This window comes from Malaclemys terrapin, chromosome 6, assembly GCF_027887155.1.
Source record: "Malaclemys terrapin pileata isolate rMalTer1 chromosome 6, rMalTer1.hap1, whole genome shotgun sequence".
Classification (NCBI taxonomy): Eukaryota; Metazoa; Chordata; order Testudines; family Emydidae; genus Malaclemys; species Malaclemys terrapin.
The window spans coordinates 62,018,703-62,040,727 of record NC_071510.1 but is presented as its reverse complement, the minus strand read 5'-3'; the positions used below and the strand labels follow the sequence as shown (position 1 = coordinate 62,040,727).

At 40.5% G+C, this 22,025-nt stretch overlaps 1 protein-coding gene across 2 annotated transcripts in view; it reads left to right on the top strand.

Annotated features, from left to right (window-relative positions):
• Positions 1-48: 48 nt before the first annotated feature.
• Positions 49-22,025, top strand: part of AP3S1 (adaptor related protein complex 3 subunit sigma 1) — a 40,772-nt gene continuing 18,795 nt past the window's right edge. Inside the window, exons 1-4 of one of the 2 annotated variants that reach the window (XM_054033075.1) lie at positions 49-235; positions 6,442-6,533; positions 10,995-11,106; positions 20,230-20,301. In XM_054033075.1, the coding sequence (XP_053889050.1) occupies positions 167-235; positions 6,442-6,533; positions 10,995-11,106; positions 20,230-20,301 (345 nt within the window). In that variant the 5' untranslated portion in view covers positions 49-166. The remainder of the gene's footprint in view (positions 236-6,441; positions 6,534-10,994; positions 11,107-20,229; positions 20,302-22,025) is intronic. The other variant, XM_054033074.1, reaches the window with a different exon arrangement.

Sequence of the window (22,025 nt, the reverse complement as noted above, 5' to 3'; positions counted from 1 at the left end):
GAGCCGCACCACTTTGTCGGGTGACTCCGTGTCACGTGGGTAGTGGGAACGGTTCCGTTTCCGCTCTGGGCGCGAATAGCGGGGGAGCTGCTGCTAGTGTGAAGGGGGAGGGGCAGAGCTCGCAGTGACTCGGCCGGCTGGAGCGGCCACCTCCCACCGCCTCACCATGATCAAAGCGATTCTCATCTTCAACAACCACGGCAAACCCCGGCTCTCCAAGTTCTACCAGCGCTATGTACGGGGGGCGAGCGGGCGGGCGGGGCCAGGCCTGGGCCCAGGGGTTATGTACAAGGGGGTCTCTCTCTGAGGTGGTCCCGCACTAGGGGAGCGGCCAGTCCTGGGCATCAGGGGGGCTGTTGAGAGGCGGGGTGGAGATGGGGATACGGGCAGTAGCGAGGAGAGGGAAGGGCAGGGTAGTGGGTCTGTGCCTTGGACTGCCTCCCCCATCAGGGTGTAGCCCCTGCTCTGTGGGACGGTGCAGTTATTAGCCGCCAGGCCTGTGGGAGCGCAGCTCAGAGGTGACCTCTTGTCACTCTGCCCCCTTCCCAGCACCTGCTGGTCTGAGCTATGGGTCTAGGCGGCTCTTGTGCAGGGTGGCTGATGCAGGCTCCCTGTAGGCTGGGTGCGACTTCTCACTGGTAGGTGGTTGGATATTGGAGGGTCTTGGTGTCAGCAGGCATTAATGTGCTCTGGGTCTCTTTGGGGTTGGTGGCCTATGCCTGACTTTAGGGCTTGTCTGCACTAGGAAGTCTTATTGCTTAAACTGTGTGGGTATAATTAAAGCAGTAATCCCTCTAGTGTAGATGTAGTTAAACTGGTATAAAAGTGCTTATACAGGTATAGTTTATTCTGTATTCGGAAGGGAAATAAATTTTACCAGTTTTAGGCATCTTTGTACTGTTGTAACTGCATCCATAGTGAGCTTAAAATAGTATCAATATAATAATACAAATCACATCCCTATCTGGCATACCCATAGTGTAGTCCAGAGCTTAAAACTGTATCTACAATACAGTAGTTGATTATGGCAGTGTAAATTAGCCGAAGTCATGTGTGACCAATACTGAGCTCCCAGTAACACTGATTGATACTGACTATGTGATAAGCTGGGATGATTTTCCAGTACATTGATTAGATGCAGACCTGGACCTGAGCTAAATATCCAATTCTGACCACCTTTTAATTTTTTTGGGGGGTTGGGGTCTAATTCATTTCCAAATTTGGTAACTCGGGATCGCTTATAATTTGGGGTAAAAGGCAATGTTCCCTCTAATTTTTTACATCCATGTGCTGAATGAATTTTGTAATGTGCACTAATATGGAGATGATGTGTGGTGGGGCCAAGGGGTTTGGAGTGTAGGAGGAAGCTCGGGGTGGGGAGTGGTGAGGGCTCCGGCGGGGTGTGCGGGCTTGAGTGGGGCTAGAGGTGTGGGCTCTGGGGTGGGGCTGGGGACGAGGGGTTTGGGTGCAGGAGGGTGCTCCCGTCTAGGGCAGAGGGTTGGGCTTGGGGTGCAGGGGGGTGAGGGCCCTGGCTGTGGGGGTGGGCTCTGGGATGGGGCCAGGGATGAGGGGTTTGGGGTGCAGACTGCCCTGGGGCTGTGATGGAGAGAGAGGACTTAGAGGGAACTTAGGTAAGAGGATGTTGGACAGACAGAGGATGGACACTGATAATAGGTTTCGTGTTAAGGTTTTTAGTGGAACTGTGGGTTTCTAATATTTCAGACATTGAAACAGTAGTCTTAAATACTCATTTAAAATAGTTATGTCTGTTTAATGTGTTTGAATCGTAATTCTTTTAAAAATTTAAAATTAATTTAAAAATCATGATGGGGGATAACGTGGTTTATACTGTTTTCTTCTGATATGCCATACTGTCTTAAAATTAGAGGTGCGATGTAGAGACGTTATATGTCCTTCTTTGAAATATAAGAAAATATATTCAAATCAATTACTTTTCCCAAAGTACTTTTTTAACCTAATTGATTCAGAGCTGACCAAATTTATAAAGAGAGAGAGCTCAGCCATTTGCTGTTCCTTTTTGCACACCATCCCAAAATATTGCACCAGCCTGTATATGAAATAATACTGAGCAGCTTATGTCCAGTACTGTTAAATAATTATTCTAAACCAAGTGGGTTTTTTTGAGAGATGACTTTACAAAAAAAAAAAAAAAAAAAAACGCTTTCAAGCTTTCCCTCCCGCCCCCACTGACAATTTTGTTTGACCAAAAATCATTCATACACTACTTCTGTCATAAGTAGTTCAATTTCAAAACAAAATTTATTTTAAAGGTGAAGGAATGTAGAATTCTGACTTCCAATAAAAGTGATTTACAGCTTTAACTGTGGAGTCATTACTGCAGATTCATAGTAATTGTCTAAAATATTGAAAAAAGAATTAAAATCTTAGATAATATGCTTTGGAGAGTTCTTTTATGCTCCTTTCTGTATCTCTTGTGCAGCATTATGTGCCTCTTTAGTGACCGAGATGCTAGCATTGAGAAGGTGAGAAAAAGGCTTAAGGCCTTTGGTAGCGGTCAGTCAGCAAATTTTTTTTCTGTAAACTCCTATAGTATTAGAAAAGTGATGATTCTCATACAAAGGAAAAAAAATAAATGAACAGCAGCAGATGCACATATATTTTTTTAATCTGTGAGAAAGTGAATTTCTTACCAGCTGAAAGTGAAGTTTGTGCAAAATTCTATGTAAATATGTGCTTTGGAGTCAGGCATTACCACCGCAGACTTGATCGGGGAATTAACAAAAGAGTTAACCCAGGATAAAACTAAAGGATAAGCTTTTAAGCTGTGTGCTGTATTTCCCAGCTGTGGAGTTACCATTGGATGTAGAGAAATACACAAGAACATTGTTGTCTTTAGCAAAATTACATAAATATAGATATTAAAAGTACACCTCTACCCCGATATAATGCGGCCTGATATAACATGAATTTGGCTATGATGCGGTAAAGCAGTGCTCCAGGGGGCGGGCTGCGCACTCTGGCAGATCAAAGCGAGTTCAATATAATACGGTTTCACCTATAACGCAGTAAGATTTTTTTTGGCTCCCGAGGACAGTGTTATATCGGGGTAGAGGTGTAGTACCAATTGAAAGAATTTCACTTTTGACATCTATAGCTAGTCAGTCAAATACACAAAGGTTGCATTGTTCAGAATTATATAACTTCATACGTTTTACTGTTAAAAATATGTTTTATCAAGGACATACCTTTGCAGAAATGACGACTATGGCTCATTGGGTTGCACTGCCAGTGTTTAATAAACGAGTACATTGCTGTCAGAAAACCATTCTCTCTGAGTGAGAGAATTTCATCACCTACCCTGGAAAAGAGAAGCTGGCGAAACTATAACATGGGTCAAGAAACCCACTACCTCTTCTTAGCACCTATCATCCAGCAAACTGATTATCTTGATTTATCATTTCAAAATTAAAATGTATGTGAAGAGTTTCAGGCTGGCTATGTCTGTAAGACTTTAATTTCATTTTTTGTGTGTGTGAATCTTTCTTTCCTTTTCCCAATTTCAAATGGGGGGATTTCAGAAATTTCAGGGAAGAGATTTTTTTGTTTTCTTTTATCTGTCAATCTTATGGTGATTGTTACTTGGATTGGTAGCAGAAATGGACTTGAATATAGGAAACTCTTACTAAAATGAAGCAATTCACTTCTATTTTCTCTTTCCTATCCTAAGATTTATTTCATCGCTGATTTTTGTGTGTGTGTGTATGTCTCCTTGCTATTGTCCAGACCTGATTCAGCTGCAGCAGCGCTGGGAAAAGTAGGGGGATGGTTTTGTGGTTGCCCACCTTTTTCTGAGCTGCATTTGTCCAAAGAATTGAAGGACAGTGGGGTTGCTCCCACTTGACATGGACTTGTTGCTGTCCCATCCTGTTAAGTAGGATTATTTTGCCTGAAGAGCAGTAAAATTGTGGGAGCATTTAAAAGATTCACAATTCCAATAATCTTGCAGCAACTGTAAAACACTAATTACTTTGATCCATAGTTTAGTGACCGTAGAATTTACGGTAGACTCTCAGAGTTACGAACACCTTGGGAATGGAGGTTGTTCGTAACTCTGAGCAAAATGTTATGGTTGTTCTTTCAAAAGTTTACAACTGAACATCAACTTAATACAGTTTTGAAACTTTAGTATGCAGAAGAAAAATGCTACTTTCACTATTTTTTTAGTAGTTTACTTTTAACACTACTGTACTGTATTTGCTTTTTTTGGGTCTCTGCTGCTGCCTGATTGTGTATTTCCAGTTCCAAATGAGGTGTGTGGTTGACTGGTCAGTTCATATCTCTGGTGTTCATAACTCAGGTTGTACTGTAGTTACTGTTACTTTGAATAAATGTGTGTGTGATCACTGCTTTGTTTACAGTTTCTTTCTACAGATCTACAACTCGTTTAGTAGGCCCTAGGCACTGTGATAAGTCTTTTTTTGTTTATGTTCGTTTACCTAACAACATGTCCACAATATATTATTTAATTTTGGCCCAGAATGTAGCCACACTGTGCTTGAAATTGGGGTGAGCTGCACTGTGCAAATCCAGCTTTCCTTGTCTACACTAGTGTTTTGCACCATTACAGTAACAGCTGTCACTGGAATTAGGACGAAAAACCACAGTTCAGTAGAACAACAGGTTCTTTGTCTGGGTGAAAAATTACAGATATATGAATGAAACTAAGCAATTTAAATGAAAATATTTTCCAAAGTGCAAGTCCTCTACAGTTTAAAACCAGACACTTCTGAATTGTGCTAGAAAACTGCCCTTTCCTAAAGTCTTGTGAAGGCGGAGGGTATGTCTACATAGCAAAGAAGAACCTGTGGTTGGCCTGTGCTAGCCGACTCAGGCTCAAGCTGTGAGGCTGTTTCATTGCTGTGTAGACTTCCAGGTTTGGGATGGAACCTGAGTTCTGGGACCCTCCCACCCTGCAGGGCTCTGGAGCCCAGGCTCCAGCCTGAGCCCAGAAGTCTACACAGCAATGAAACCGCCCAAGCTCCGTGAGCCCAAGTCGGCTGTCATGGGCCAGCTGCAGGTTTTTCTTTGCTGTGTACAGATACGCTGGGAGGAGGAGGAGAACTTTACATTTTGGGTAATTGTGACTTTAATTGAATGGAGTGTTATGACAGAAATATGTTCTGCATACAATTGTGGGTGATGCCTGCAATTTCTCCCTGTTTCTTGAACTCCATATTTGAGAACTTGTAATATGGTGCAATTTTCAGAGGAAACTTCTAGTATTTAGTGAGCCTAATTTATATTTAGGACATGGACTGACTGTTACGTTGCTAAGCAGTAAGAAAGATTTTTCTTAAATGAAGTAATACAGCTTCTGTGTTTGAGAGGTGGGGGACTATCTGAAATTCTAAAAGCTCAGCTATGCTAAGAAATGTAAAAGAAAAAGAACATGAAGGTTGCATGTTAATTTGAAGAATAGCCTCCCTCCCCACCCACTGCCAGTAACATAATTATGGAATTTAATGGCTATGTATCATTGATTTCCCCAGCTTCACTTGAATTTAAAAGCTACCTGGTGCATTGAATAAGTACTTCATAATAGCTACTGGAAAATGCTCATTAGTTACCAATCTGACTTCCAGTGCTTGTATTTTAAGTCTCTTTAATTACACACTTTCCCCCCTTCTAAAAGGCAGAACAATTTGTGTGTTCTGGTCAGTAAAAGTTAGGATTGCACTCTTAGAGGATTTTGCAGATTTAGGTCTAAATGGAACAAAACCCAGTTCTGGAGACAAACCTCTCTTGTCTCTGCTAGTGAAGGTATCTGATGCACTGCACTGAGTATAATGTGTCATCTTTTGTCAAGCTTATAAAATATGACACTGATAGATTCCAAGGCAGAAGGGACCAGGTGCTCATCTAGTCTGACTTCCTGTATACACAGGCATCAATATATAGTTTTAAAACTGGTTTAAGAGCATCAATCAGGGGGTTGCATTGCTTTAACTAAAAACATAGATTCAGTTAAACTGGTGCAAATTTGTTTGTAGACAAGATCTAAAATGAAAAATAACGTTCTGTTCAGTCTACAGTACAGTTATCAGAGATGTTTCTGGGGATAGTTCTTCTCAAAATAACTCGTCCTAAAGGTTTATGTTAAATCAGTGTAGGGTTTTTGAGAGCAGTAAAACTTTTTTACTGTTGCAACTTGTTTAACAGCTTTGTTCAATCTAGTTTAGAAAAATTTCGCTATATTGCTTAATGACAGACCTCAAAGATAATGAAATAGTGTTACAAGAAATTGAGGGTATGGACTTCGGGTGACTGATTAGAAGGCAGCAAAGTCGATTGTCTTGTTAGTGCCATTAGTAAAATGGAGTGCAAACTATATGAGCTATAAATATAAATTACTTTAACTAATCCACTTTAGTCTGATAGTAAAATACATTTTTTTCACAGAGTGAAGATACACAGCAACAAATTATCAGAGAAACTTTCCATTTGGTATCCAAACGTGATGAAAATGTTTGTAATTTCCTGGAAGGAGGCTTGTAAGTATTAGAATTTTCTGTTAAATTTTAGTATTAATGAATAGCAAAGGATGTCACAAAAACCTTCAAGAGTACCATATTTTAGAGCAGTAATTTAGTTAAAATTTCTTTCTAAATATTTCTAATACACCCATAAGAGAGGCCATACACCAGTCTCCATTGTATCTTGGTACTAAATACACTGTTACAGTTAAATAGCTATAACTATCTTCTGTTATAAAGTGTTCTCCAACTTTAACAAAATATTTCTTCTAGGGCTTTGTCTATTGTACAGCTGTAACTGAATTAGGCGATATGGTTACAACACACCTGTCCCTGATCCGGAGACAATACAGAAAAAAATATATAGAAGCCAAGATGGAACCTAACTATATTCCCAAAGCCCAGCTAAAGCCTTGAGGTCAACCTAAGAGACTGTTTCCACTACACCGGGGGGGCCAGCCTGAGCCTGAGAAGGAGCCAGAATTTACCAATGTACATTGCCAAAGAGCCACAGTAATACGTCAGCAGCCCCCCTATCAGCTCCCTCCGTTCCCAGCACCTCCCACCCACCGGCAGCCCTGCTGATCAGTGCCTCCTTCTCCCTCCCCACACCTCCTGATCAGCTGTTTCGTGGCATGCAGGAGGCTCTGCCGGGGGGAGGAGCGAGGGCATGGCAGGCTCAGGGGTGGGGGTGGGAAGGAGTAGAGTGGGGGCAGGGCCTGTGGCAGAGCCAGGGGTTGAGCAGTGAGCACACCCCCTTCCCCTCCCCGGCACACTGGAAAGTTAGCGCCTGTAGCTCCATCCCCGGAGTCGATGCCTATACAAGGAGCCGCAGGTTTGCCACCCCTGCACTATACCATTGCGAAACTTGAAATCAGTGACAGCTCTTCTACTGGGTACTTAGGCCTGAGCGCCTAATATTTGGATGCTGTGTGCTCTTGATAGAGGGTTCCTGGCCTAAAGATTCCAATGGCTTTCTGCCAGAGTCCAAGTTTGCTGTTCTGTAGAGCAGTGGTTTTCAAACTTTTTTTTTCTGGGGACCCAGTTGAAGAAAACTGTTGATGCCCGTGACGCAACGGAGCTGGAGGATGAGGGGTTTGGGGTGTGGGAGGGGCTCAGGGCTGTGGCAGAGAGTTGGGGTGCTGGGGTGAGGGCTGCGGATTGGATCCGGGAATGAAGGGTTCAGGGTGTGGGAGGGGGCTCTGGGCTGTGGTAGGGGGCTGGGTTGTGGGAGAGGATCAGGGGTCTGGGCTGGGGCCGGGGATGAGGGGTTTGGGGTGCAGGAGCGGCTCCGGTTTGGGGGGGGGGTCAAGGCTGGGGCAGGGGGTTGGGGTGCAGGAGGGGGTGAGGGCTCTAGGCTGCAGGTGCAGGCTTTGGGGGTTCGGGGATGAGGGGTTTGGACTGCAAAAGGGGTTCTGGGTTCGGGGGCCCCTCAGGGCTGGGGCAGAGGGTTGGGGTACAGGAGTGGGTCAGGGCTCTGGGCTGGGAATGCAGGGCTCTGGATTGAGGCCGGGGATGAGGGGTTTGGGGTGCAGGAAAGGCTCCAGATTTTGGGGGGCTCAGGGCAGGGGATTGGGGCACAGACTTGCCTCCGGCGGCTCCCGGTCAGCCGCGCAGCTGGGGTGCTAAGGCAGGCTTCCTACCTGTCCTGGCACCGCAGACCGCGCTGCGCCCCGGAAGCGGCCAGCAGTAGTCCGGCTCCTAGGCGGAGGCACGCAAGTGGCTTTGTGCAGCTTTTGCCTGCAGGCAGTGCTCCCCCCTAGTTCCCATTGGGAACAGTGCTCCCCCCTAGTTCCCATTGGGAACAATGCTCAGGGTCGGGGCAGCGCACGTAGCCTCGTGGCCCACCTGCCTAGAAGCCGGACCCACTGCTGGCTGCTTCTGGGGCGCAGCGCGGTGTCGGAAAAGGTAGGCACTAGCCTACCTTAGCTGGGCAGCACCACCGACGGGACTTTTAATGTCCTGGTCGGCAATGCTGACCAGAGCAAGGTGACAAAGTACCTGACATACTGTGACTCAGTATTGGGTCATGACCCACTGTTTGAAAAACAGTGCTGTAGAGCAAGTCTGGACTAAGAAAAATGATTGTTTTAAAAACTGTGTTAGCAAACACATTTTTAAAAGTGGGTCTTTTGCACAGTGTAGACAGCAAGTTGCGTTTGCTGGCCATGGTCAACCCTAGGCTTCCCCCATCTAGCAGGTTTTTAAACATGACTTGCCCTGTCTACACTAGGTACAAAATCTTGTATACAGTGTGTTTAGCTACTGTGTTTCAAAACATGGCTGTTTTTCCTAGTTTAATTGTGCCCTCTGAGCCTGGTGTTTAAATAAGGCATATTTGTTTGACCTTTGGTTAAAACTGTGGAGTGTTTTCCTCTGGTGTATTGGGGTGGCTGATAGGGAGGCAGATATTTTTGATGACAGGTGTTGTCAGTGCTGAAATAGTGTTCGGATTTTTAAGGTAAAAATGTCAGGTTTTTTTTACCCCTTGTGATCTTAAAGCATGTTTATTGTGAGTTCTCACACATTAACAGCAGGGCAGAAGTGATGAAATAAAAGAACCATTCATTAAATTTTAGTAATTGAAATCATATAGGTATTAACAAAAACACAATTTTGGGGAAAAGCGGTCATGATTGACGTTGTTTTAGCTGCCATGATGATTTTGGTCTCTTTGTAGACCACTTTTGACACTTAACACGAGTTAACTAGCTGCATTCCTCTATGGGGGGAGCCTAGAGTTGACTAAAGCTGGTAAACGTGTTAAAAGCTGTGTTTATACTTGGAGCACAATCATGGTCAAAGTTACCAACCATGACCTATTTTCCTAGTCAAGAGAAGGCCTAACATTTTGACTAACAGTCCTTTCTCCTCTTAATTATTCCACTTTTGCTCTCTTCACTCTTGGAAGTATCATTGCAATAGTTCTCCAGTTAGCATAGTCTTCCAGGCTGGACAGAAACTGAATTTCCAATGTTTAAAAAAAAAACAAAAACCCACAAAGTAAAAGCTCACCCTTTCAGGCATTTTTTATACATCATAAGGAAGCGTCCCCCGTCCCCCCCCAAAGTGTGGGGGTGGGTGGCACAAGCTCAACTTTTGTTTCCCTTCTTCAAGTCCCCATTTGATATAGCTCTTCACAGCAGGGACTGTTTTCCTGTATCTCTATAGAGCAATTTGCACATTTTGGGGATTCTAGCAATAAGTGTGAAACAACTTCACATGCACTGCAATATCTAGTTAATTATCATAAATTAAGGACATAGCATCAACCTTTACTTTGCATTTTTGTTTTTGTTTTGCTTGCAAATTACAAAAACGCTGTATGTTTTTTGTTTAGCTGTTTGGGAGAAGGGGACTTGTATTTTCAAGCATTAATGTGAAGCTGTGTGGAAAGTGCAGGTGTTCTAAAGATTCTTAATAGTTTTAATTTACAAATAAAGAATAGAAAATTAGAGGGATCATTTCTTTGTGCAGATTTTTGATCCATTAGACTCTGGTGATTTCTTCTGTAAATCCTGCTTAGGAGTGGTTTTTAATGGCTTTTCCCCCAATGTGCAGAATCATCCGCTTAATACCTGTATATCCATGTGCCACAAAATGTTTTCATTTTATACTTGAGCCATGTTGTTGCTTAAGATAGAATTTTTAGCCACCTAAAGAAGAGAGATGCATGCCTTGTGATATTTGCAGTTAAAAGTTTCTCTCAGGGGGACGCTACAGAGGATGGGCTGAAGCATATCACCGTTGATTCACTTAAAATAACTCTTCCTTTTGTAGTTCACTAACTTGATGGTTAAGGAGAAGTATAAAGAATTTAAATTTCTGCATCTCTTTTAATATTGTAATACAACCAGTTGGGAGCAGTGCACTCAGACTTTCTGTAATGTCAAATATTCTGTAGCACAACTGCTGTATTTATTCAGTTTATCACTAAGACCATAAATTTGGTTTAAGTGAATAGCAGTGCAATACATGTGTACTAATTACTAACTTCAATGCATGTGTACTTAAATTTTTTCAACTCCTCTCAATGGCTCCCCTGAGTGGGACTAGGAAAGATGCTTGAAGCATGTGACCCCCTTCTAAGTAATATTCCTTACTCTCTGCACAGTGCCTGCTAGAATGTCATGGAGTGAAACTTGCACACATCTTAGTGGAAGTGTGTCCTTATTGATCTGTTTGCCATAGTCCTGATGCATAGGTGCATTTATTGGTGTGCTTACTATTGTCCATGAGGATATTTACTAACAGTAATTACAATTCAGAGTTAAGGTGTCATGTTGGTTTGTTTTTTTCAAAAGCACTTTTACATTAAATTATGAGGTTCTCTATTATACTGTTAATGGCTGAAGTATTTTCAACATATACTTATTTCATGATGTAATTTAACCTGTATCCTGAAAAGTTTATAATTTGCTGTAAATGAGTTTTTGCTCATCTTGTATTGACACTGACCTAGCTTATCTCTTCATTTAGACTAATAGGTGGATCTGATAACAAACTAATCTACCGGCACTATGCCACGTTGTACTTTGTCTTCTGTGTGGATTCTTCAGAAAGTGAACTTGGCATTTTAGACCTAATACAAGTAAGTGTTGCTTATAAAGGAAATTCCATATTTTTAAAGATACTTGGTGTTTCTGCCTTCAGGCTTACCTTTTTCTGAATTGCTTGAAAATAAAGATGACTTCCATTACAGTATAAAGTACAACATACTTGTGTTAAACGTTGTACAGTTTCCTACCATTACTAGAGAAAGTTCTTTTTTCCCCAAGTTAATGTTTAGGTAAGAAAACAGTTCATTTGACAGATAATGAGCCTAAATTATAATCTGCCATATTTTGTTGCAGTTTTGCAGAGAATTGGGGTCTAGTTTTGGTAACAGATTCATTCAGTTCAAATGGCTGTTTTCCTGGATTTTTGTTTCCTCTTTGCTCACTTTGGCATTTTGTAGTGTCTGAACTGTGTAAGCTATTGGATACCACATACAATGAATCATCTTTTCACAGCTGTTTGCTCTACAGAGTAGAGTTTCTTCGTTTTGTAGCATACCTTCTTAGTCAAATGTGTTAAAATATTTACAAAGTGAGAAGAGCAGCACATTAATATTTAATGTAACTTCTCATGTATTTCTGAATATTCACTTTATCTACAAAACATACATCTTCATTCTTAATTAGAAACAATAGGATTAGAAAAGACCACTTGACTTATCCGGTCTGATCCCTTGCATTTTGCAGGACCACTTATGCAATTCCAACTGATTTCTTTCTTGCTAAGCTCTAATATGTACAATGATGATGTTCAGCAACCTCCCAATAATTCCACTATCCAATGGCATTGTCTAGCCTGTGTTTCCTTTTTGTATCTTCAGGACAATGGCTTTATGCATATTAAAGCCTTTAGGTAGGTCTGCAACCATCATAAAATATCAACATTAAATCTTTGTTCTCAAACTTCTTCATAGGTTGAAGTACTTCTTGTGATAGAGGTGCTTTTGCCATTTCATCTCCCAATACCAATCTGACATCTTCCGTGTGGAAGCTCTACTGCTTGGAAACATAAACAAATTAGGACTGTGAAGGAAACAATATATTTATAAACGCTTTTTAGGTCACCTTTAGCGGATCAGCGTGTTCCATGGATATTAATCTTTGACTTTCACTCAGAGGATATACTGTACATGTTTGTCCAGGTTCCAGTCTCTGCATCAAAGGAGTCTCATGTTAGGACATACCAGTGAAACCTTTCACCTTAATAATTTAGACATTTTAGTGTTATGAATTTTACACTTCTTGTATACAATCATTTTTAAGGCTCTATTCACATTGTTTAAAGGCTTTGTATCAGTGTTTGTGATTAACTAGAAAAGGGAGAGTTCTATGCGTTCGCATCATTATCACTGGGTATGTAAAGTCATTCTTAAATCTCCCTTGAAGTGTTACAAGAGGAAATCAAGGCCTTGGTTCAGTTTTTTCTCTCAGAGTTTATGATATTATAACCACAGTAAGTAAAATGAAACTAGAACCTTGGCAAACAGCGAGCCATGGTAGTGTGAAGGAGAGTCACATCAAACTTTCAAAAGAATCTAACTAATTTGGGTGTCAAGTCCTTTTGACTTGACTTTCAGTGAGACTTAAGCTTCTAAGTCAGTTCAGCACTTTTGAAAATTTTACCCTTTATGTATACTCATGACTTCCAAGACTCACTTCCCCATGAAGTACCCAAAAAGAGGTTTGAGATCTCAGTGGTTACAAGCTGTACAGAGCTTTGCAAGTTGCATTTGTGCAATCAGGCAGTTTTATGGGAGGCATAATGTTGTTTGGTCTGAAAGATGGATTTCTTAATTTCTTAATGTCAAGTTGTTATGACCGTAGATGCATGTGATTTACCTCGTTCTGCGTGGATGCAAGTATTGCAGTCTTTAGAGGCACTAAACTTAGAGGTCCTGGGACAACAGATGATTGTAATCTTTAACAAGTCTGGGGTCCAAAAAGCCTAATGTTAATTCAAACAGGCATGTGAGATACAAGGTAGAACTGGATGGGAAATGATTTTCCTGTTCTGGAAGAACTTTTGAGATTTCAGAAAATTTTCGTGTCTCAACTTGGGACAAAAAGTCTCTCAAATTTTCACAAACCGGAAATCCAGGGAAAAATTCAGATTGGGTCAGTTGAAACATTTGATAACTTCAAAACATTTCACTTACATTTTTCCTTTACATTTTTTTCCTTTACTGTAAATTAACTTAAATTTTGAACTGAAATTCAGGGGACATATCAGCAATTTCAAAACTTTTCAACCTTTTTTTGTCACAGGATGTTCATCAGAACCAACCCTATCCTGCAGCAGATTTGATTTCAACAAATAGGCATTTTCTAATGAAAATGTTTAGTTGAAAAATTCCTGACTGGCTCTAGTACGAGGTCAGCCCTTTTAGTTTAGGTTAGAGCTGGGCAGAAATCCAAAAAACTTCCTTCTGGTTGATGAAATTGAAAACTTAAAAAAAATCCACTGTAGTTAAGGTCCATTTCACAGATTTGCCTGAAAACTGACAAATTTGTGCTTTGGCTGACCACCAGAGAGAATGATTTCCACAGTCTGACACCCCCCCCCCCCCCCCCTTATGTACTGGCAACTGGAAATTCTCAAAAGAATTTGTTAACTTTTGTAGCACTTCAAGTACAGTAGTGCATAGATATCAGTACCCAAGTCCTGTTGTGCAGCACCTGGCACAAACATAAGAAGAGATGGACCCTGTTAGAAAGAGCTTGTGATCAAAAAGACTGTCAGCAAAAGCATCTCCGCTGACTTGAGCAGTTTTTAATAGTGCACAGGGAATGATATGGTCCCTAAAGCGTCCACCTCCTCAACCATATAAGGTTTTACAGAGTAAAACAGATACTTCAGATTGCACCCAGAAGCAGAGGGGGAAGTCAGTGTAGTTTATGTAGAACAAGTGTAATTAGGGTGACCAGAGGGCAAGTGTGAATAATCGGGACGGTGGTGGAGGGGAATAGGTGCCTATATAAGAAAAAGCCCCCCAAATCGGGACTGTCCCTATAAAATAGGGACATCTGGTCACCCTAAGTGTAATGTGCTCATGCTGACCAGCTCCACTAGGTGGATTGTTATACTAAGCACTATTAGAGCTTCCAAGTTTTATTCAAAGTCAGCCCCATGTGTGGTGGTGCTGCATGTATTTATTGCTATAACTACTAATGTCCAACCATCTAAGTATTAAATGTGTGGATGATTGTCCCATGCATCTATCAGAGATCTCCTTGAGCCAGCTGTTTGGATGATGACATTACAGCTTGTACTGCAATGCAAACACTTTCACAGGTGGACTGGCTTCATCTTTCTTGAGGTTTGCTAGTGCTCTTTAGATCTGGTGACACACCAAAACCTGAGTTAAGAAAACCTAAAGTAGGTCTATTGACACCAAATACAAACAGGACTTTCTAGATCTGAAGTAGACATTCCATAATATTTCTTATATAGATTTATCGTTTTATAGTATCTGTTTTAGATGCATTTGATTGGTTATCTGTTTTTTTTCAGCTGTTAATGCTGTAATAGAATGTGAGTATTTAATGCAAGAGGAGAAAGGATGGTCTTGTGGCTAAAACACTGGACTTCAGAGATCTGGGTTCAATTCCCTTCTCTGCCATGGACTTCCTGTGTGATCTTGGGCAAGGCATTTAGTCATTCTGTCCCTCAGTTCCCAGTCCCTGCTTGTGTATTGTCCTTTTTCTCCCACTTTTTGTCTGTGTAGAATGGAAGCTCTTCAGGGCAAGGACTGTGTTGGTATGTTGCTGAGCACAGTGGGCCATGATGCTGACAATGGACTCTTAATTTGTCTTACCAGAACACTAAGAACAAGCTGATGTTTTGATTACTTATGCTATATTTAGTATTGTATATATTTATGTTTATTAATATTTGAGTAAAATTTAAAACAAAATATAAAATACAGCTTTATTGTAATAGTTCATGTAATTCTAAAAGTAAAGCACAAGGGGGTGCTAGAAATTCACTTTGGATCAATATTAGTTATGGAAAACACACTATTTCTACATCTCTAGTCACCAGGACTTGGCTTGAGATTTATTTGACTCCAGAATTCATTTTTAATTCTCAGTTCTGTGACTCATGTTGTTTCTGCATTGTTGCTCAACCTTTTTTATGAAGTTGCTTTGTGAAAGTCAGTAGGTAGCCAGCAATTCCTTGGATGTCAGTTTCATGATTAATTTAATGTCCTGTAGTTAGTCTCAGCTGCAGTGGTATCCCTATAGTACATTTGAACTAGTTTTTCTCTTAAGGAGAAAGAAGCCCCAGGTTCTTATGACCCATAAGTACTACCACATCTGAAGCAATTACTGCCTTGTTTGAGATCTGTGCGTTTTTATCTCTTGGTGCACATGTTGGACTCTAAAATAAATTTTGTGCTGTAAGCATGTTGGCTCTTATTTTATCCATTGATGCAGTTATTCTGAGACTTAAAAATAAAACTTAATTTTAATTAACCTCCCTTATTATAACTTCTATTGTAGAGTAATACTTTTTAAAATCAGTATGACATAAAAGGTTATAAACCTGTTTACAGTCTGATTCTGGGTTTCTGCCCTACCAGTGTCACACATAATCCCAGCTGTCACCAGTAGAAGACTGAGACATTTCAAATATTTATTAATAGAAATCTTGTGAAAATTCCAGCTGTGGGGCTCTGCAAAAGTAATAGTTTTCTCTTAATTTACCAGTGTATTTAGTGCTTAATGATCATGCTATGTAGACAGAGGTCTTTGGGCTTTGGTGGTTATCTTCCAAAACTTTCCTGTATTGTCTTAGATAACTAATTATGCTACCTTGATATTTGCATTAATTAATTTTTTTTTTTTTAAGAGCAGCCACTGAAGTTATGGATCTAAGGCTGTTGTGAGGAGAGGTCCTAATTGTTGGGATAATTTAAGAGTGAAATACTGTTCAGTTGCTCCTTTCCTATTCCCCTGTCTGTGAATATAAAAATTGCTACTGATGACACTTCTCTTCTTGTGCCTTATTTTAAAATGTCATTTTGTATAAAGGAACATTTTTCAAGGCACTAAATGATTGTCTTAATGTCAGAATTTATAAATATCTTGTTGTCTGTGCTATGGAAAACTGTGCTTTTCCCCACCCCCAACTTCTAAACATAAATAACACCAGGATAACTGTTCCTCTAGATAGAGGATACACTTCTTTTTTATTTTCTCCTTGTGGCTAAATGCTAGACAAAACTACCCTTATATATACAACCCCCTTGAGGCACACACAAGTTAAGAGAATTTCCCCTGGGAAGTCAGTTGGCTTCTCTGAGCCACATTATAAACATTGTTTAAGTAGTTTAACATATGAACTAATCATTTGTAAACTTGCCGTGTTTCTAGAATACATTTTGTGTCTTAACAGTTAACTATATGAAGAAAATTAGTAACCCCAACAAGATGCCTCTTTTCTTCATGCTTAAAAAGTGCTATTCAATTAAATGTAAGATATTTATTTGTAAGGTTAATTGTCATAGTAACTCTTGTATTGAATCCATTTAAGAAATAACACAGGTCTATATCCACAAAGAGGCATAGACACCTAAACCTTTAGGCACCATTGAAATCTTCAACCCCTGCTCGCTGCCATCTAACCCTGTAGTTGCCTAAATTCATTAGGCATCTACTTTGCAGTGGTGGGCATGCACAGTCCTGATGCCCTGAGCTACTTAGCACCCTAGCTCATACCTAAGTCCTAATGGAATTCTCAAACTAGGCCTTCCCCTACCTATCTTACCCGGGGGACCTATTCTGAGCATGCTTACTGGATCAGGCCCTGCATAAAAGATAGCCGGGAACTAGGTAGTTGGGAGTTGCGTGTGCATCCATTATACCCAATATTGCAGTGGCTAGAGCATTCACTTGTAGAGTGACCAGATGTCCCGATTTTATAGGGACAGTCCCGATTTTTGGGTCTTTTTCTTATATAGGCTCCTATAACCCCACACCCCCATCCTGATTTTTCACATTTGCTGTCTGGTCACCCTACTCGGTATGTGGTTTGAATCTCTACTCTGCCTGATTTAGAGCAAGGGACTTGAACCCTGGACTTTAACATCCCAAGTGAGTGCCCTATTCACCAGACTATTGGATACAGTATGGTATATCTCTGTCTCTCCTGTTGAAGCTGTTCCACTTTGCATAAATAATAATGTATCTGAGCAGGGACTTGAACCTGACTCTCCATTCCCTAGGGGAGTGCCCTAACCACTTGGCTATAGAGTCAGTCAATCCCTCACCCTCTGCCCATACCAGGAGGTTTCACAGTTGAGAGGTTCTCTGAGCTGGAGTTAGGAACCTAACTACATTTGAGGAGAAGGGCCTAAGCCCTGCCCCGGTTCAGCATTTTCTACTGGCTAGCTTAGGCAGCTCCCTGCTCAGTTTTTGGCTTTTGTGAATCCCTTTCTTAGGTGCCTAACTCCCCACTCAGTGCATGGGGAGCCTGGTCTTCAACTCCTCTTTGTGGAGTTAGTTCCAGTATTTTTTGCTTAAATTCAGTGCTGGTACTAAATAATGGTACTTCTGTAACTCCACTAGAGAGAAAATTGGTTTTGATTTTAAAATGGAAATTAATAGTAACATGTTATGAGTAAAAGACCTTTTTGAAAATTTCATGCATGCCCTTAGCATTTGTGTTGAAGTGGTAAATTTCCCATTGATTTTCAATGAGGTAGGGTTGGAACTTATGAAAATCCCCCCTCGTCCCCACCCCTTTCTGGCTGAGTAGGAAAATTGGTTAGGGACATGGAAGATTTCCTTATTGGACTGGGCTCAAATAAGCTCAAAATTGAAATTTTATGTGGTGTGATCTCCTATCCCAAATCAGAAAGGCATGTCTGGCTTGCACAGTAATTAACAGGCCTTTGCAAATAATGAGGAGGACTTGCAACGATAAAAAATGAAACCTTGTGCATTGTATTTAAAGCAAACTGTTAATAACTGATTTGGCTTTATATATATATATATATATATATATATATATATATATACACACACACACACACACACACAAAATCAGGCGTTTGACCTTAATCCTTTTTTTTAATTTATGTGCAGATTATTTTATTTATTGTATTCCTGTAGAGCCTAGGAGTCCTAGTCATCACTGTGCTAGGTGCAGAACATACACACAACAAAAAGGCATCCCTGGCCCATAAAGCATGTGTTCTAAGTCTAAGACAGAGGCAACAGATGGGTATACAGCTGGAAACAATGAGACCGTGTTGGTCAGCATGATAGAGAGTGGTCTCAGCACATTAGCGGCTTAACTGTTGTCAAATTTTTTATAGTCATCATAGCAAAGATGGGTAATCAGGCAACCTTGCAGATGTTTATGGGAAGCACTTCCCAAGCATGAGAAACAGCATGGGAGAAAGCACAATGTTTGTTTGAAAATTTCAGAAATTTCAGTGGAGGCTGGCATGGGCCAGTTGGATATAAGTGTCAACAGCTCAGTAGTGACTGAGAGACGATAGACTGTGAAGTGCTTTGAAAGTTAATACAAGCAGCATATGTTTGATGCGATAAAGAAGGGGGAGCCAGTGCATGGATGTAAAGAGAAGTGCAACTTGGCCAAATCAATGGGCTAAGAAAATGATCCATTCAGCAGCATATTAAATGGATATGAGTGGGGCAAGATTACATTTGTCAAGGCCAGATAAAAGGAACTTGCAGTAATTGCAACATGGTATGATGAGAGCCTGGCTGAAAATTTTATTTGTATAGATGGAGAGGAAAGTCTGTATCTTAAGATGTTTTGCAGAAAGAATCTGCAAGACTTAGACATAAAGAGAGGTTCACTTTGAAGATGACACCCAGGTTATGGGCCTAAGTGACTGTCAGGATGGTGGTGTTGTCTAATGATTGAGAAAGAAAGTAACGGGAAAGGTATGGGGGAAGATTAAAATCCACTTCAGCTGTGTTGAGCTTGAGCTGACAGCAAGACATACACAAGGAGATGTCAGAGAGACCAGCTGAGATTTTAGTTTGGACAGAAGGAGACAGGTCTTGAGCAGAGAGGTGGGTCTATGAGTCCTCAGCAGAGATGTGGTAATTGAATTTGTGTTTGTAGATGAAATTACCCAGAGATAAGATGCAAAGGGAGAAGAGAAGGGGAGCTAGGACAGAGCCTTCTGGAACCCTCACAGATGAGGATGGAGAACAAGTTCTTAGCTTAGGTTAGGACATAGTCATTAGAAAATTTGGCAAGAGTGATTTCAGTGGAGTGCTGGGGCTGAAACCAGTCTGTTATGGATTTGAAGGAGAGGCACTTCAGACAATAGTTATAGACAGCTCATTCCATGCTTTTAGAGTTGAAAGGGAGAAGGGAAATGGGCAGTAGTTGAAGAAGCAAGTGGCGTCAAGCGTGTTTTATTTAGGAGGGGAGAGTCTAAGTCATGCTTGTATTATGGGGGTGGGAGGAAGAACCAAAGGAACATGAGAGGTTAAGGAGAAGAATAAGGGAGGGGATGAAATGATGGGATGGGGTCACTGGGGCAAATGGAGGGGATGGAGCAGGAAATTAAATGAGAAACTTCTGCCTCTGTGACGGGAGGAGGAGGAGAGAGTTGGAGGAGGGGAAGAGAAAGCAAGCCAAGGGAAGTGGGAGGGTCGCATCACATTTTAACAATTTTCTCTTGGAAGAAAATGGCAAGATTCTGTGAGAGAAGTGGAAGCAGGCTGGGGCCCTCAGGGGCTACTGGAATACAAATAATTAATTGGTAAAAATAAACAGCTGAAATTCATTTTTACTGGATAGTTGGCATCCCAGTAAAATTAGAAGAAACGGTTCAGATCACAACTACATAAAATTGCAGTATAGATGTTCTTGGAGTATTCTTTCAATGTGTGAATATTCTTTAACTTTTGTATGTGTGTAATCCCTTGGCCACATTGCAGAGTTGTATTAGAAGCTGTCTTACTTCACATACTCTTTTTCCTGGGGCCTGCCGGCATACAGGATCCCAATAATAGTGTTAACCACACATGTTTTTCAGATACACTAGGCCTTGTAAAATCTACATGATCTCTATTTTCCTATATGTGCCACATTTGAAGTTCATAAATAATGAAATGTTTGAGTTGCTCTTAAACCTTGACCTTTTGCTTTGTTTTTTCTTCCACAGGTATTCGTGGAAACACTAGACAAATGTTTTGAAAATGTCTGTGAACTGGATTTAATTTTCCATGTAGACAAGGTACTGTGGTGAGCTACTATAATACCAGTTGAACCAAACATTCTTCTTGATAAGAAACATTTGGTCCTGAGTCTGACAGAGTGGATAACAATCCTATCCTTGGTGGTGGTGAAAACTTGTCAGTTTCTATCAAGTTATTTTTAAAGTGCAAAAAGTGTGCTGGAACATGTCTTTAAGAATGAAAAATGAAATTCATTAGTACATTTACTTAGGAGGTGCCTGCAATGTAACTGTGTATATAAATGCAAAATCAGAGACACTAGAAGATTGTTTTTCTGATGAGGGAAGCTGATGGTTCCAAGAAATATTTTTGTCCAGGTTTCTGTTTTTAATTATATGTTACTCTTAATTGACATTAGCTTTGGATTTTAGCATTCCAAATCCAGCAATTGCCTTTCACATATTTTATTATGAACATCACTCAGAAATGGAGTTAGCATACTTGGGGTAGGACGGATTCTGTACTGAATCCCAAATAGACATTAATATCTTCTTTTGTGTATAAATCGGAGGTTCTGTGAGAACTCACAGCTAGATGCTATAATTGACTTATTGGTCTGCTATACGGACATGCTGTTACTAATGCAATCTATCATTTACAAGGACACTGTCTACTTCTGACTACAAGTAACATCTAAAATGACGATAGTTTACAGAGACTGGAGGAAAATAGTTATTCCCCTCAATTTTTTCATTGTGTTTACTTTGTGCATATATCTGCTCTTTGTGTGCAGTAATTTCCCCCTCTTTGTGGGAGTTTTTCACATCTCAACAGAGCAAGAAAAACATAAAAGGGAAATGTGATAGTGATGCAGCAAAAACTGGAAAGGGGAAGAAGGGCAAGTGTACTACCTGAAACTCGTGTTTTGAAGCTGAATAGATGATTGCAAGTTGACTGCAGCCTTCTTAAAGAAAGAATGCTTACTTGTTGACACTGATCACTGAAAATTTCAATAGATCTGTATTGGTGTTTGAACTGATACCATATCCTGAAAAGTTCATTAAAATTTCACAGTAATAAATTAATTGTGCTTTCCCCATCCCCAAAAGAGAAGTTGGTTTTGCTCCTAAAATTAATTTGTTTGATTATGCTGATAATATTGAGATTGCAAACAGTGATAGACAAATATTTTATTATAACCTTGTGGGTTTCTCTTTATGACAAAACATTTTTTTCATCAAATAAAGTAACTCAATCTAGACAGAATCCACTAGTGGCTTAGGCCAATATTTTCAAACCTGCAGCCTAAAATTAGGCCCTTAATTCCATAGTTAAGCAAAAGTTGACTGGTTTCCCCTCCTCCTCCCCCCCTCCCGCCCCCGTGAAAAATCAGGTCACTTCTAGTATGTGGTCTAATTTAAGGCCTGCAGGTTTGAAAATACTGGCATTAATCTCTACAGTTGTTTGATTGTATTGTGACCATTTGCAATGAACAAGGTTACCAGGATTATGGCCATCTCATTTGAGCTACTCTTAATTTTTTTTTTTTTTCAGTATGTTTGTAACTGATCCATAAAGCCGTATTAAAGGAACTGGCACATGAAATTACAAATCCAATAGCAAGGATTTTTAATGAATCTGTAAACAGATTGACTGGAGAATTGCTAATATAGTTCCTATTTTTAAGAAAGGGGGTAAAAACGTGATCCAGGATCCTAAACTACAGGCCTGTTAGTTTGTATACAAGGTCTTGGAACAAATTTTGAAAGAGAAAGTATTTAAA